The sequence below is a fragment of the Anarhichas minor genome, unplaced genomic scaffold (genome assembly GCF_050575085.1).
Source record: "Anarhichas minor isolate MPS153535 unplaced genomic scaffold, ASM5057508v1 ptg000058l, whole genome shotgun sequence".
Taxonomy (NCBI): Eukaryota; Metazoa; Chordata; class Actinopteri; order Perciformes; family Anarhichadidae; genus Anarhichas; species Anarhichas minor.
This window is the reverse complement of record NW_027466504.1, coordinates 2912574-2930052: the sequence shown is the minus strand read 5'-3', so window position 1 is coordinate 2930052 and position 17479 is coordinate 2912574. Positions and strand designations below refer to the sequence as shown.

The following is a 17479-nucleotide window of genomic DNA, read 5'->3' as shown; positions in this document are numbered from 1 at the left end:
CAAACAGATCCTACAAGGTCTCAGGGAGACTGAGATCACCATGGTGGCGTACCGTGGGCTGAGTCGGAGGTCCCACAGTCGGATGAAGGTATCATAGCCGCAGGTGAAGAGCTGGAACGGAGACTCAAACACCATGTCCAACACACCGGCCCCGCGACGAAACTCTGAGCCCAGACTGCAAACACACTCCGACCTGGTGGGGGAGGGAGGGGAAGTGGATGGTGAAAAGAGAGGAGAAATGAACATGTGAAATCTGTGTTTTCACATTTGGGATATGATAATTCACATGTGACACATCCGGGAACCACATATGCCTACATGTGAATTCAAGAACGAATAAATAAATGTGACAATTATTTAATGGAGAACACTGTTTCTCTAGTTTGGCTTCATGTAAAATGTATTACGTTTAACCTAAAACAGACTTCTATAACATTTATTCTAACAATTAACACAAATCACAAGGTAGTACAAATGTAAACCATACTTTCGTGTTTCATTTCTACCTCTTTACTTCTTTACTCTTTTTTTTTAAATTGAACCAAAACACTGACAATGAAGATCTTGAGTAGATAATAATGAGAATAAATATGAAGCGAACTATAATCATGAGCTCTAAACTAAAAAGAAATTTGGTTTGATTCTAAATCCAACACAAACTTGTTTAGAAGATATTTTGTCAATGCTGATCTATAGAGGAAACCATACAGTGCATCTTTGGATGGATGGGAATGCTACTGACTCTCCCAGCCCATAAAGAATTCACAAACAGTTACTGATTTAATTGGTTAAATCAATTACCTTTAACTTTAGCTAAAATGTGGAGATTGTTGTGAGTGACTACAGCACAGGAATGTTCTGACAAGCTCCGTGCTCTGCTTTAAAAAAAAAAAACACATCTAGTGAAGCCACTTCAAATGCATTTAGTATCACACAGTACCTAAAAAGAATGTACACACATTTACTGTGAGGAATATAATTAAGGCATGGTATGTCTCCTGATCCCGTATGTTACATCTATCTACCATTCCTGTCGTGAAACAAAATTTAAAAGCAGAGGCTTAGTCGGAGTAGTAAGAGTTGAAATTGAAAGATATGGAAGAAATTATGACATTTTTTTAATGTTGCTTAGTGTAGATTATTATTATTTTTACCTAGCTTTGTTTTTTTAACACTCAATGGCTGAAGGAGGAGGAGAAACGGATTTGTGAGTTGGGATTTAACTGGGATTAAACTCTTTGTCAACAAAGAAAGGAGCATGGAGTTTGTCTTTAAGTGAACAGCATTTGGTAAATCAACTGCGTTTGTTCCTTTACATCTAATATCTGAATGGCCCTTGAGTGTGTAGCAGAATGCGTGTTGCTGCTGTTGTTTTCCCATTAAGCTAGTTAGCGTAGCCTCCCAGAACACTTGCGGAGCCCCAGCTGTTTTTTGTTGTGTTTTTTTTTGTTCCGGTTCAGAGGTCACACAGACCGTTGTCTCCTACATGAGCGCAGAAAACATTATATTTCCTACAATTTAAGCTTCTGCATTTTCCAAATGCACTAGTATTATTCAAATGTATTGTTCGGTTTTTAAGCCTCATACCGAACGGTTTAATACGAATACTTATATTGTCACAGCCCTAGAAACGAATAATAACCGTAGCTGTGGTGCCATCGTGACGTTATAAGGTGGTATTTCAGCTGCAGGACAGCAGTGAAGGCCCAGGTATAAAATGCACGGCCCGCCACTGCTAGATCGACTGGTGGCTGTACACCACATCTGACCTGTACGCCTATTAGTACCCTATTAGTGCTGACAACTCACAAATCCACTTGTCCATCAATTCTTACCCTTACTCATGAACAAGACCCCGAGATACTTGAACTCGCTTAGTTGGAGCAGAAACTCGCTTCTAAGCCGGACGACACAATTTGCCATTTCGTCCTTGTAGATACCGACTGTCATCCTGAATGCAAACACACCGCAGTGAGTATTGAAGGTCACGGACTGATCGAACCAACAGAACCACATCGTCTGCAAAGAGCATGGAGGAATTTTGAGATTCCCAAAAACGAACACTGACCTCCCACTGGCTGTGCCTTTAGATCCTCTCCTTGAAGATCACAAATGGAATCGGTGACATGGGACTAACCCTGGCAGACCCCAGACACCCACTGAATACATGCCTGACTGCTATCTAGCTATCAATCTATCTAGTGTCTATCTAGTGTCATACATACACTGTAGGTTGGAAATGACCTATTTGTGCACCTTTCAGCAACTTGATTCCACAATTTATTTTTCACATTATAGAAAATTGTAGACCTGGGCAATTCCCTAATCCCCTAAAACAGTGCAATTTCATATGCTGACATCAATATGTGGTGACATTCTATGAAAAATCAAATGAGAAACTGTTATTAATTAATATTAATTAATTATTGACAAACCAAGAAACTTTATCACATTATCACATGCATATAGTCTCACCGTTTACACTGAACTGTCAAATCCTCCAAATCTCAAATATGTCATAATTACATGTTTTAATTGTTCAGGTTAACAGACGGCTGGAGCGATCTGACCATACAATGGGCGGAATCCTGGACATATTTGCTCAAATACTTGGAAAATATAAATACCATTATATACACATTTTAATGGCATAACATACATTTTGGAGTGGATTGGCCTTGGCTGAGATGTGCAGGTGCCTTGTAGTTACTAATATTATCATTGCTGTCTTGATTGGTTTTCAGCGACGTTTTCAACAAAATTGTGGTAACTTGGAATATACACTGACAAAGCCGGTCTGAGTTAGTGAGTGTGGGACTGGGGATATGTACAAGTGATAAATAAAGTTTGTGTGCCTGGGTTGATGTGGTGTGACCTGTGTGTGTGTGTGTGTGTGTGTGTGTGTGTGTGTGTGTGTGTGTGTGTGTGTGTGTGTGCGCGTGAGTCAAGCTCCATGCAGCACCATGCTCTTGTGATCACAGCTCCGTCCTGCCTGCTCCTCACCTCTTGATTATTGGAGAATAACTTGCACTCAGCAGGGCGGATTATTGCAGAATAACTGTCTCTTTGTTGCCACTTAATACCCTCCATGACCGTGACTGTGTGCGACTCTGGCACGTTTGATACCTGCTCCATAGCAACCATTTAAAGGAGGCCGCCAGCCTTGGCGACCGAGTAGCCCCCGCGCTGTGACTCGTGCCCCGCCTCCCTCGCCCCGGAGCTCAATCCGCAGGCTCAGGCTGGTAATCCCCCAGCCTTACCCCAGGTGGGCCTTCTTATTGGACCAGGGCTTTCCCCACAGGGCACCTTATTGGGTGAGAGCTTTCTCATTGCCAGGGTCTCATGACTAAGCCCAGGCCAATGGGGAGTCTGTGATGAGGCTGAGTTTGTGTCTGTGTGGGGTAGTGACCCCTCATTTTCCCCTTACCACTAAAACCAAGGAGCTTAGCGCATGCAACACAAAAAGAAACCCATTCAAGCCGAAGGGATACGAGCCTGTTCATTCATAACTAAATAATGATGTCTCCATCACAGCACGGGCCACTCTAACTAAAAACAGATCCTCAATTCAATTCAAAACCCCATACCCTCGAACATCCTTCAAACAAGATGATTACAATCTGCTCGGAGAGTCAAAAACAGTTACAAACACCCAAATATGAAAGAAAAATAAAAGCTGGGCTTCCATAAAACGGACCCGACATCTGCGCGGGGATCTTAAAGCTGGTAATAGCACCATGCGAACGAGCTGTATCACAGCGCAAAAACAGCAGGGATTCTCAAATTGGTAGGTCTCTGGCTTTTATGAGGTCGCGTGTGATTACAGGATGGAGGCATGAGCGTGTAATCTGTCAAAATGACTGCATCTGTCAGTGAGCATGCGGCGCAATGTTTCTGCTCTGACCATCCTCTCTAATGGCTTGTCTGGGTCCAGCAATGTTGAATACCTGGGTCTGGCCTGAAGCAGGCTCTAAAGTCATAGCCGATTGGCTGAGTCATAGCCGGCGCGCAGAGCGCGTCCTCAGAGCGTTGGCGATGCACTCCGCAAGAACATCATAGGGTGTGAGCTGGCCCGTGTCACTATTAAAGTCATCGACCCTGAATCGGTGGGAAAATGTAGTGACGCCACACTGTATGAGGATTATGTTGTAAGCAGTCGGATCTCAAAGAAATACGTGAAATGGCTGCGACCTCTTAACAGCGCATTGCAACAACTCAATGAATTTGGATCTGTTGTATCAGCGGATACATGAGTCCCCAGGTTCGACAGACAGATGTTTTGATGAAAGACCGCGTATAGGGAGGAGGTAGGGGTGGATGGTGGAGGGGTCAAACACGAGACTTTCTAACCAGGAGTGTTCTTCTTGTAGTTATCCTTGAAGTTAAGAAGTAATTGGCAGTCTACTAAATGGTGTCTGCTCCATTGGTTATTTTACACTCTTTTTCAACACCCCGAATAAACACTAATAATTATAAGTAATATTTAGGCCAATTATTATTATTTTCTGAAATCATTTTTAGCCCTCTAACAATACATTTTGCGAACTTGTCTGTTAGAGGCAGGGGACATATAATTGCAGGTTCAAAGGACTTTATTTTAAATGGTATAATATCCGGCGTCCTTTATGAAGTCATGATGTTACACACTGCGGTAGGCTTACAGTAGGTGGCGCAATGCACCTTTAAGGTTGGAAATCCGCCAATGCAAAGGAAAAGAAGAAGTAGGTATTGATAATGTTAACAAATCAAATTTGTGAATGCTCTGACAGAGAACTTTGTGTCAAATTGGTCGTAATTAGAAAAGATGTAGAAATGTGGATACCGAATTTGTTGTTTGACGTCATCCGCGAAATTTAACACGATACTGGTTTCTTATTGGAATTAAGTTCAATTACTGGGGGCCGGATCTCAACAGCTCTGTGCCAAAGCATTAACCTTCTGAAAAGACAGAACTTCCTTCTGGGACATGCAGGCTCTGATTTATAAATACAGTGTTCAGAAGTTACACTTGATTTGTTGTTGATTATGCATCTTTTAATTATCAAGCTGAATGCGATATGTTTGTGTGTGATTGTCAGTGCAAAGAGGGAGGGAAGAGGACAGAGAGGAAGAAAGCAAGAGCAGGAAGAACCAGGTCAGAAAGGCGAGTTAAGTCAAGATTGTTATAGTGGCAAAACAGTAAATGATTAGCCAAGAAAAAACACTTGATCTTTTACGGACTTTGGAAAGTTCTAGCCATTATGAATTTTCATTAACTAACTGAGGGTGCTCTGTTAAACGTGTGATCTGAGATTGTTCATTCCAGTCCTGTCTCCTAAAAATTACGTTCCCCCAAAACTAAAATGCATTCTCAATTACGTTTGACCATAAACGTATTTTCTCCCTGATTACGTTTGTGTTTGACGTATTACAAATACGTTTCTCATCAACATATCTTTGCCATACTCTAGTCTTTATTATTTTTCTGTGATCTGCCTCGCCTCTACCCCCGCCAACCACAAGTTGTTGCCCTGCGGCCTGTTCCGAGGGCTGACAGACCTGACGATGGGGTGCCTCACGGCAGGGGCGCCTGGAGACCTCGCGTCCGGTGCCAATGGGTGAGCGCCCGCCACTCGGAACCATAAAACCAAGTCCCGGATTTCACCCGGGGGACATTCTGGAGGTATTGTGGCCGGGTGATGTGCCTCGTTGCTGGGGAGGTATGAGCCGAGAGTGGCGGGGTGTTATGGAGGTATATTTTATTTATTTGTATCCATCTAACCCTAACCCTGCCCTAACCATAACTTCCACTAGGAAGCCACGTCCCCACCCAAACCTAACCCTTAAGAGAGTCACGGTTACTCCCGGATTTTACACGCGGGCCTTTGTGGAGGTATTGTAGCCGCGTAATGTTCCTCGTTGCTCGGCCTGGATGAGCGCATTTCTGCCGGAGACAGGCGGCATGTTGTGGTAGTATTCTGACCGCGTAATAGTGAGAATGAGAGGCGGTGATGGAGAGGGAAAAAAAGGTTAAAGTGTTAAAATGTTGATTAGAAACGTATTTGTAATACGTCAAACACAAACGTAATCAGGGAGAAAATACGTTTTTAGTCAAACGTAATTGAGAATGCATTTTAGTTTTGGGGGAACGTAATTTTTAGGAGACAGGGTTGGTTCATTCGCAACCATTACTATTACTAAACACTACAATAGACCACCATAAACTGATTCGGTTGCTTCTGAAGGTAACATTGTGTACCTAAGTGAATTACTCGCATTAAACTACGACTTTATTATCGCAATATTACAGAATTTTTATCTATTCAGAGTTTGAGAAATTGTAGTTATGTGCTTATTATCAATTTAGACGACGGAGCTGTGCATCACGATATCTCAACATATGATTTTATCACGATATCATTCCATTGAAATCAGGCGGCAACCTCCGATTCTGCCGAGTGAAGCCAATGCGGAAGTGTCTTAAACTTGCATTCTCTCTACTGACCAGAAGGGGGCGACTCCTCTGGTTGCAAAAAGAAGTCTGATTGTATAGAAGTCTATGAGAAAATGAACCTACTTCTCACTTGATTTATTACCTCAGTAAACATTGTAAACATGACTTTATGGTTTGAATATCTAGTTTCAAGTACAGAATGATGTTCATTTAGTAGATTATGGTCCATTTAGAGCAGGGGTCACCAACCTTTTGGAAACTGAGAGCTACTTCAAGGGTACTGAGTAGTACGAAGAGCTACTTGTTTGATACAAACTTCCTGAATAACAAAGTTGCACAGATCACCTTTTAATAATAATAATAATAATAATAATAATATATGTGAAGAGACTGTGTGATCACATGTCAATGTTAATTATTCCTCACAATAATTATTAACAATGATTGTGTATTTTGTTCAAAATCACACCTGTTATATTTTTGTACAAATGATCACTTCTAACATTTTTTAGGAAATCATTAACTGTCATATCTTCACATCATGTCTCGTTTGTACTAACCACTACCTTTGTAACATTTTTGAACAAATCATGAACTCTGTCCCATGTTTATACAAATAATCAGTTATGTAAGATTGATATCCGGCCAATCCAAAGACGTGCATTGTAACCAATTAAATGTAGTTATACAATGGTGACTGGGTCCGCCCACTTAGTGTCAAAAAGAAAAACTACTCGCGAGCTATCATGGCGTCACTACGTCACTCCTCTGCATTCCAAATATGGTAACTTCCGTTCATTGGTTGCGAAACAATGGCGCTGGCCGTAATCTAAGATGGTGACGGCTAAATCGCCAAAATGGATGCTTCAAAATGGCAGTCTACAAACCAATGGGTGATGTCACAATGACTACGTCCACTTCTTATATACAGTCTGGTTGTAAGATGATACATTATCATATTGAATTACTTAACTTATAAATCACCATAAACACTAGGTATACATAACATTATAATCATGGGTCACGTGGCTAATTGATGGACTAAGAACCAAATACCACCCTGATGAAGACAAGACAGTCTACTGGAAAATATATATGGAAAGTAATACTATTATTTAATTTTGATGGATTTACAATGTAATTGTAACAGGAACACACAATGGCAAACTATAAAGAATAGGAGCCAGAGTGTAACCTAATGAGAATGATCCTTTAAGCCTCATGTAAAAATAAAAATCACAAAGATTCAAATGCAAATCACGAGAATCATTGCAGTTTGAGCTGCAGCTACTTTGTGAGATGGGCAGACTAGTGGCCCTGCTGGGGGCTGGGGGGGGGGGGGGGGGGGACTTAGTGATTGTTATGAAGGGGCTGCTGGCTGTGTGACATACAGGGTCTAAGTCCTGATTTAAGCCTGTCTGGTTTCTCTGCAGGAGTCAGGTTGGCTTTATAGGGGCCACACACACACACGAGTTGTGAAAGGAATCATTAATGAACTGACAATGTCGAGGGAAAAAATAGAAGAAGCTGAAGGCATTATCCTTTAGTGGTGGGGACGGCCAAAGAAAAGCTGTGTGTGTGTGTGTGTGTGTGTGCATGTGTGTTTAGGAGGTTGAGCTCTAAACAGGAGCCCGGGGGACGCACTGGGAAAACAGGCCCTCTCGTCAAAAGCCGTCAGACAGGTAGAGAAAAGACTCCCCGCTGAGGTTTTTATTCCCTAAAACAAACAAGAGGGGAGCAACCTGCTGCACGTCAACCCAATTTACCCGGCACCTCTGAGCTCCCCGCGGGAGGAAGGCGAGCGTTCCTTGTGGAGAGGAAGGGGCGCATCGACAACGACCACCTTTTTAAAAAAAATGTTTGCATATGTGCGCGCCACTGCAAAGACAATGCCTGCTGCAATTTGTATAACAGAGCGTCCACCCCGACATTTCACTCCGCTCTTTTCAGTGTCAGGAATGTGAGGAATCCCAGCCTGGCCATTTGATTGTGGAAAAAAAAAGGAGGGCTCCTTTTCTGAAGTAACAGTGGGGACTTTTTCGAGTTGGGAACGATGGTCAGGGTCCTTTCTCTTTGATGCTGTCTTCACCCCCTCTGTGTTTAGCCATGAGCGAAGACACTGTGAAAAAGTCGGGGTGCTGCTCCAATGGCGCTACTTCTGTGGGATCCCCCACCCCCTCTACACGGCTGATCATAAGAGCTCTTTGTGCCGCCGAGATGAAAAAAGAACAAAAAAGACAGAATTGATTGCAACAGAGAGAATAAGAGAAAGTGTTAAATTAAATTAAAATCAATCAAATCAAAGCTTTTTCAACCTGCGGTTAGCCAATCGGTCCCAACAACGGGGAAATGGTTGATGGGTGGATCATTTCCGAAAAACATCAGAATTTTCCTGACCAAAACTGTAGTTGTTTTACAGTTGGTTAAAAAAATCTTGGAGTAAAAACTACTTATCGTTCAGCATGTTTAACTTCTGCTCTTCCCTGAGCCCCAACTGAAACTTGTAAAACAGCACGTCTAAAGTAAAATAAAAATTCTTTGATGTGATTTGACAAAAAGGAAGAATTATGAGACCTGGCAGTGAGACGTTCCCGCCACAATTCTCTTCCCACAAAGACAGGAAGTGACTGCTGGAATCCTTCCTGGAAGTTTGCGGCCTCTTTGCTGTGACCTGACAGCGGTGGCGGCAGCAGCTGTTCTTGCCAGCCGTTGTTTGGCGCTGCAGGTGTAACAGTGTTTTGGCTCAGGTGCTTGTCGGATCAAAGGGACATGCTGTTGCGCTAATACACAGGGTGTAGTTTAATGCTGGTGGGTGTGTAGGGGCTGACGGTGCTGTGTCATGGCAGGGGAGGAGAAGATATCTGCAGTGGCTGAAGCTGGTTTGTCTACAAGCTATTTTTCCTCACAACAGACACATTGTGGAGTATTCTCCATTCACAAAATTCTTGACAGTAAAATCATATTTTAAATCAACTTCCAGTTTGAGAAAACATTTAGAAAAATGGCCAAAAGAAGGCTGGTGCAACAGATCATTAATGAGCAACACATTCTCGGTCCAATATCAACGCTTGGCCCTACGCTTCAAACTATGAAGCCATAGATTCCCCTCTAGCGGCTGTTTTGGACGTGTCAGGGACGGTTTCCGCTCGTTACATGCATACATACATGCTTTTCAAAATAAACTTCCATCGTAGGTTTACTTACTTTTGAGGTCTAGTTACGTAACAAAACAATTTAGTTAGGCTTTGGAAAACATCATAGTTTGGGTTAAAATAAGTACCTTAATTACATGAAGCAAGTACGCTTTATGTAACTGGTTGTTAAGTACGTAAGATACGTAACATAAATGAGTAAAATAAGTCAAAAGTTGACTTGGTTTCACATGGGACACCAACAGTGGTCTCCTGAGTGATAGTCTGCAATTGTTTGCATAGTGTCTTCTCAAAATAAACTTGCACAGCAGGTTTGACTAGCTTTTACGTTTACTCACGCAACAAAATTACTAGGTTAGGTTTAGAAAACGTTGTGGTTTGGGTTAAAATAAGTATGCTTGTACCTTACATACGCGCTGGATAAGTACATAAGTTACATAACAAAAGTAAGGTAAAATAAGTCAACCTTGACTTGGTTTCATGTGGGACACAAGCAACGGTCTCCTGGGTGAAAGTCTGCTTTTTGAGCCATCTGGACCGCCAACTGGACCTCCTCCTTAAGGGGACAGTTTTGCTCTTTAAACTACGTCCCTAAAACTGACCCTCTACTACTGACGTGGATGGGTTTACATTGGAGTCAGTTGAATGTCTGGTGCGTCTCATACAGACGCTCAAGGGTGCCTCGGTGCATCTGTGTCAGCATGGTGTCATTATCACGGGATCAACTGACACATTTGTAGAGTGAAAATCGGTTTGACAGAGATGATACGGGGTCAACTGATTCTCCAAATCCATAACAATATGCAATTCTTGAACCTAACATTTAAAGCGTGTGTACACAGTTTAAATCAGGGGTCTCAAACTCAAGGCCCGCGGGTTTAAAAAATGTTTTAAAAAAATGTAATAAAAAAATAAATAATTAAAAGTTAGGCTTGATAATAAAAATATCCCCGTAGTCGAAATTATGAGATAGAAAGTCGAAGTTATGAGATAGAAAGTCGAAGTTATGAGATACTTAAACACACAGTCATAGATGCAGCTCTTTGGCTGGTTACTGTACATTTGAAATGTAAATGTATTGTGAGTACATTGAAGACTACTTTAAACGTGGCTTTACAACACATGAAATACTTCACGTGGGATTGTGCAAACACAGCACCCTTGAAAGGATTTTCAGCTTTGAACAAAGTTATTGTAATAACTTGTTTGATATTTGTCTTTGCTATTTTCTTTAATAGTTTGATAGAGTAATGTGGGTTTCTTAACCCTAAATTAAAAGGATTTAAGTTATAATAACAGAAATGTGCTTAAATATATTTGTACATTTATATAACTGCATGTATAATATTTTTACACTTGAATAAACAATAATCAAATGCAGAGACAGTTATTTACCAATATGTTAGGAGTAGTTAGTTACACCGTCTTACATTTACTACCAGCCCTTACCGTGATGCTGATGTGGCCCAGAATGAAAATGAGTTTGAGACCCCTGGTTTAAATACTTCGACATATACGATAAGCGTAAACATGAACAATGACCGTGTAAGACACCCTCAGGGTGCTTGTTTTCCATGGACTTACAGTATGTAAGGACGATAGCAGCAAAGACCATAATGAACGTGTCTACCTGCCATTCATGACCAATACCTTTTTTTAAAGGTAAGCTAAGACAAGAGGGAAACTCCTTTAGCTACTATTTCCATTTCCACTACTAAGACAACATTCTTTCATTTGTCCCAGACTTGTAATGCCTTCTGAACCACTCTACTAATAGAAAACAAAGTATCCTCATATCTTAACTTGCTCCTCATCAAGCGGTTTTCTAAGAAAGGCCAGGAACACATGTTAATTTCAGTGTTTTACATGCACACAGTCTTTTCAAAATAAACTTCTGTCTTCAAAGGAAACAACTTAGTTAGGTTAAGGCAGTGGTTCTCAAACTGTGGGGCGCGGTGGTATTACAGGTGGGGCGCAGGGAGAAATGCAGAATTTTTTATTATTATTATTATTTTTTTTTAATTAATTAATAAATACATGGCGAAATGCATGTACTTTCGTGTAAATCTTTACGTTACGCCGTTAACAGGTTACGCTTGCGCATGCGCGACGGCCATGATCCTTGGCGACTCACATGTGTGGCTTAGTGTTCAAAATGAAGAGACGAGACGAACAGCAAGCAGCCAAGAAGAAAATATGATGACGCCTATCTTGCTCTGGGTTTCACAGTGAACGCGGTAGGAGATGAGGAGAGACCAGTCTGTGTTTTATGTCTGAAAACTCTAGCTGCGGATAGTATGAAACCCAACAAATTAAAAAGACACTTGGAGACATTACACCCCACTCACGTCAATAAGCCACTGGAGTTCTTTCAGAGGAAACTTGATGAATATCGCAAGCAAAATGCAGTGTAAAACTCTTTATAGCCAAATATTTAAACTTGTTTTGTTTAGTTTTTCACAGGTTGCACTTTATTGTTATCTTGAAAAGATGTTTAGTGCAAAACAGGTTAATTGCAGCCAATTGCAATAAGCTATTTTTTGCCAAATTGTAGTTATTTTTTGCACAGATATAACTTTATTTGCATTGTTCTAACAAAGTGATTGCACATTTTATTAGTTTTTGTCTGATGGAACAATCTGGTTTACTTAAAAGTGATTGCAAGTTTCTTTATTCTATTATTTGAAAAAGCACAGACGGAGGAGTCACAAAATGTTATTTCAATAAAAATTCAACATAGACCATTTTGTTACAATTTTGTTGGGGCGGTGGGGCATGAACATTTTTCTTCCTCCAAAGTGGGGCGCAACAGAAAAAGTTTGAGAACCACTGGGTTAAAGCAACAAAACGACTTAGTTAGGTGTAGGCAACAAAACTACTTAGTTAGGTTTAGGCAACAAAACTACTTCGTTAGGTTTAGGAACAGATCACGAAATACAAATAAATCTACTTTGACTTCTTGTTCCACATGGGGCATGAACAGTGGTCGCCTAGGTGAAACACCGCTCGTAGTTTTGACCTATCCTCATCCACTTTCCAACCCACCTGCTATGTGTGGGCTTTTGCAGTTTTTATACTTCATGGTTCACGATCACGGAGATTACATACGAATTGATGACGTGGGCTATCTGAAAATTACAGCTCATTACAGTAACCCAGTAACCCAAGCCCTTTTCAGACATAGAATACGGAATGTTTCTGGACTTCATCTGTCTGTTACAGAAGTCTCTTCTTTGGAATTCAGACATAAGAGTTAGTGTTATCATTATGACAGGACAACCTAATTTCACGGTCCAACTTGTAACCCGCAGCGTCCGATGCTAATGCACTGACACAACTTTAGTGTCCGTATGAGACACATAAGGCTTTTAACTAACTTGGATATAAACCCATACGCGTCATTAGCAGACAACTGAGGTAGCATGAAGAGTGAGAAATCTTATCCTCAAGTATTAGCTGATCGAGACCAGGGATAATTTTATAATTCCTGAAGATTCAGTGAAATAAATAAATAAATCACTTGGACCTTTGGAGGATATATGCATAATCTGCTACACCTTGTGGCCATGTCAATTGCCCCTCACCACCTGCAATCTCCAGCATAACCTGCCTGCCCATCCCTTCCTTTCCTCTCCCTGTGTCTCCTGTCTTCTCCCCTCCTCAGATTTCCAGGCCATTTGGGCGCAGGAAGCAGCTTTTTTTGTGTTGTCGCGTCGGGCTGTTTTAATTGGCCCAGGTAAAGCTGGGAATTACAGCAGCCTTGGAGGGGATGTATCAGGTTTAAGCCTCGCTTTTCAGAGACAGGAATTTTCAGAGGCCCCCTCATTTTGAGCTGCTCCTCGCTCAAGAATAGCACGTCCCATGGTGTTTTGAAACCAGCGCATCAAGGGGCCATGCTGTCGCCGCGTACAAGCACTGATGCAGTCATATTGTACGTTGGAAAAAGTCACATCAACAGAAGCCGTGTGGGAACATTAATCTGGCAAATTAGGTGTTCAACTTCTCCATAATCACAGTATGTTTAACCTATAATGCACTGGACTCAGTAGTGCACCTGTACTGTAGTAAGACACATATGTATGTGTGCAAAAGGATATACTAAGAGGAGTTGATGATGATGACTATTATGAGCGTGTCTCTACTGAGACAAGGTTTGGTTGAATGGGAGAGGAGGAAGAGGAGGGTGGGCTAGTCTACAAGCTAGTCTACAAGCTAGTCTACAAGCTTAGCAATGTCAATTCAAAATCAGATTTATTTTTATTTTAGAGGGTATGATTTCAATTTTGTTTCATATTTATTCTCATTATTATCCACCGAAGATCTTCCTCGTTGCCAGTGTTTTGGTACATTTAGAAAAAGAAGAATATAGAGGTAAAAATTGAATTGCCAAAGTATGGTTTACATTTTGTACTAACTTTTCATTTGCAAGTGCCTTCATCATTTCAAGTGTCGATCAAAAAAAAGAAATGTTAGGAGGAGGAAGAGGAAGGTGGGCTAGTCTACAAGGAAGCCAGCAAGGTGAGGCAGTGAGAGAAAGTGCATAGCCTGACACTTTCACTGTGACATCAGCTCTCACCTGTTTGTGTGTCAGGCTGCTGCTTCCAGGATTTCACTGAGACAGTGATGGATGACATTCACAAACTAATCAGTTGGACAAATCTGTGTTAAATTTACACTATGTATAATGTCCATGATAAAATGACCTACAATATCTCAATACCACAATATCTCAACTCGTGCACGTGCATGTTACTAATGTCAAAGATGATAAATGTGATGATAAATACAGAATAGCTCAGTTGCTATTGACACTTTGGTTGTTTTAAGAACGGACCTGATTTCCTAATTCATTTTTGCCGATTAAAGTTGTTTGATAAAAAAAGACATATCTGAGCAATGATCAAAATTACACCTTACTTGTGTAAAAATAATATATATTGAGATATAATATCGATATAGATACAATATCAGTTGAATGATATTGGGTCTAATCAGCAAAGACTTTATAAATTCTTCAAGAGGAGGGTGGGCTGGTCTTCAAACTGTAATATGAACTGCCTTAAAACCAGCGTTCATTCATCATTCTTAGAAATAATAAAGGGTTCTTCAGCTTGTCCCCATAGGAAAAGCCTTTTGGGTTTCTGGTAGGACCTTTTAAAGGTTCCACCTGTAACCCTTTCAGGTGATTCTACTAAAGGGCCTGGGCTGTGCAACTCACAACAACCATGATTCAGTCACAATTTTTTTAATGATGCATGTATCATTCAGCTTGTGTGGGATGATTGAACATCTGGCGTGTTGCCAGTTACAGCAATGCTGTAGCATGTCAGAGCAGCTTCTCGACTTACCGTTCAACATCCCAGACGCGAAGAGGGGAGAAGTTCTCGCAGCATGCAGTGCCCGTTACAAAGGATCTAGAGAGAGAGAGAATGAATAGTCACAAACCACTTAATACCAGCTGAACTCAAACTGATGCAACTAACCATTATTTTCATTTTTTATTTATTTGTCACTTCTTTTTTGATGAAAAAATGTATCATTTGGTGCAAAAAATTATAATAATTACGTCCAGCTCAAAGATGGTTGGATGCTTCACCTCTCAGTAGTATGTAGTTTCAGATATATCTGCCTGCTGAATTTATTCATGCTTATTTTTACAAGTCACACTTTTTCACTGATTGGTGTTGTAGTACTCAAGGATCTCTCTTGGTCTCGAGACCGATCTCAAGACCAGTTTTTGAAGGTCTCGTCTCGGAATCGGCCGCATTTATACTTGGTCGTGTCTTGGTCTCTGACAAAGAGGACTCTGGATTTTATTTCAAGACCACCACTGCGGGGCTGTATCACTAAACTGCCTGTGCATTGTCTGATTTATCTGTGATTGTGCAATATTGTAAGTGTGTCATGCAGTGTGGGACTCGCATTGGTCTAACACGTCAACGTCTTGCTCTTATCTCGGTCTCGATAAACTCAGATCTCGGTCATGGCTTGGTCTCTGTTTAAGTGGTCTTGACTACATGTATTGACTTGATTTACCAACAGTTAACGTTGTACAAAAAGGGAAATGGTGATTTTTATATCATCAATTAGGAGGGCGACACTTTTAGTCACATCTGTCGCTGTGAAAGTGCACTTCACTGGTGGCATGCACACACTGCCATGTAGGACTTGTCTACCACTCTTGGGTTTAACACAAAGAATGGTTCTCCTTGCCCGTCACATAACAGCACACAAACATACACACACACATACACACACAAACACACACAAACACACACTAGTCCCTGCCTCCATCCACCAAACATTGTTTCCCAGCAGAAGAAAAGAGAAGAAAACTACAACAGTCGTGATCCTTTGATTGGAGTGGCAGGTTGGAATTAGCAGCCTAGGTATGCACGGTGAATACCACGCATGTGGAGAGGTGGGGGAGCAGTGAAAGGAGAGGGGAGGAGAGCTGTGGGAGTGGGGCTGACGGGGTGTGTTGGGGTGTGTTGGGGTGTTAGAAGCTATGTAGAGGGTGGGGTAGTGGCCAGGGGTGCTGGTGGTAGGGGGGCTTCTGTTGGGCCGGGCCCGAGTCTCAGGGCTTAGCGACCTCCTACAGGGTTGACGGACAGGGGGGAGGGCCCACCTTTTACACACGGAGATAGTTACTGACGAATACTGTAGATGGAAGAGACGGAAGCAGAGAGGGAAAAAATAAACTCCATTTCTTTGGAATCATGAAGCGGATGGAGAAGCGAGATTTCTACGGAGATACATATCTGTTGAATTCTTGCAGGAGGTTGGGCAGCTCTGACTGCAGTCTTTAAACACAGACACCTCTGAAGCTCGAACATAGTAACTTATCGCTTCCAGCATCAACGACGCTGCCAGGCCGATATTTAGACCCTATGTTCTGGTAAGCCAAAAGGAGGGCTCTAAATCTACGGGCGTCAATTCAAAGACTTTGGAACTTAAAATACAAACATGGTTCTGTACTTATTCTTTACTAAAACAGTTCACACACAAGGACACATTAACCCTCTGAACCCCAAGCAGTTTCGGGGCATTTTTCCCTCCTGCACCTCTATGGAAACAGCACAACCATGACTAGAAGTAGAGAGAACTCTAAAATGTCTGTTGTGCGTAACGTAACGTCATTTCTTTGATAATTTAGTTTACAAAAATTGGCAAACAATGGAATCTATATATGCAACATTTTTCCAAGTTGCCACAAGTATTACCAATGTTGGGGGGAAAAAAGAGGCTCCACGTGCTATATATTAAACTATTCACATTTTTACAACCTCTACATACAACCTCTCCTCGATGCTCTGTGTTCAGCAGTCAGCAGTTAAGTTGAAGTTTCACAGAATTTTAGTCAAGTGACTGTCTCAGCCAAATCAATCATGGCTTCCTAGTTGCGCTGAGGAGCTCAGAATTTAATGCTTTTTACAGGATCTGGTTAAAACAAATACTCTATTTGGGGCAAAATTTTAGATGAGGAATAAAGAATAAAATGTTTTTGATGAAATTTTAGGATTTATTTCGGTTGCGTTTTCTGACGGAAGCGTTAGTCACACATGATGGGTTCAAGGACCGTCAAAAAGATGAAAATCGGACGATTATGACAGCTTTACAGCTTCTGGCTAGATAAACATTGTAGTTTTGACAATTTTTTAAAGAAAACATGCTTTTCCATCCCGCAGGTGGGTGTTGGGGTTCAGAGGGTTATGTCCTCTACTCAAGTTTATTATGAATTAACCTGACTACATTTATAATTTTATTATAAATGAACCTGAAACCCAATTGATCATTCTGGAAATGAATGAACTGAGGTATAAAACATGATTAAAGATGATTTCTAAAGAGCTGGCTAAAACCCCAAACCTATTATTCTTTAGGATGTAACATT

The 17479-nt window shown here is 41.3% G+C and overlaps 1 protein-coding gene across 6 annotated transcripts in view; it reads right to left on the bottom strand.

Moving 5' to 3' along the window:
• Positions 1 to 17479, bottom strand: part of fbxw4 (F-box and WD repeat domain containing 4) — a 53821-nt gene that overhangs the window by 8863 nt on the left and 27479 nt on the right. For 3 of the 6 annotated variants that reach the window (XM_076076639.1, XM_076076640.1, XM_076076637.1), the window contains exons 6-8: positions 14934 to 14999; positions 802 to 875; positions 53 to 193 (exon numbers count right to left, since the gene is read on the bottom strand). In XM_076076639.1, coding sequence (XP_075932754.1) covers positions 53 to 193; positions 802 to 875; positions 14934 to 14999 — 281 coding nt within the window. The remainder of the gene's footprint in view (positions 1 to 52; positions 194 to 801; positions 876 to 14933; positions 15000 to 17479) is intronic. The other 3 variants (XM_076076636.1, XM_076076638.1, XM_076076641.1) reach the window with 1 other exon arrangement.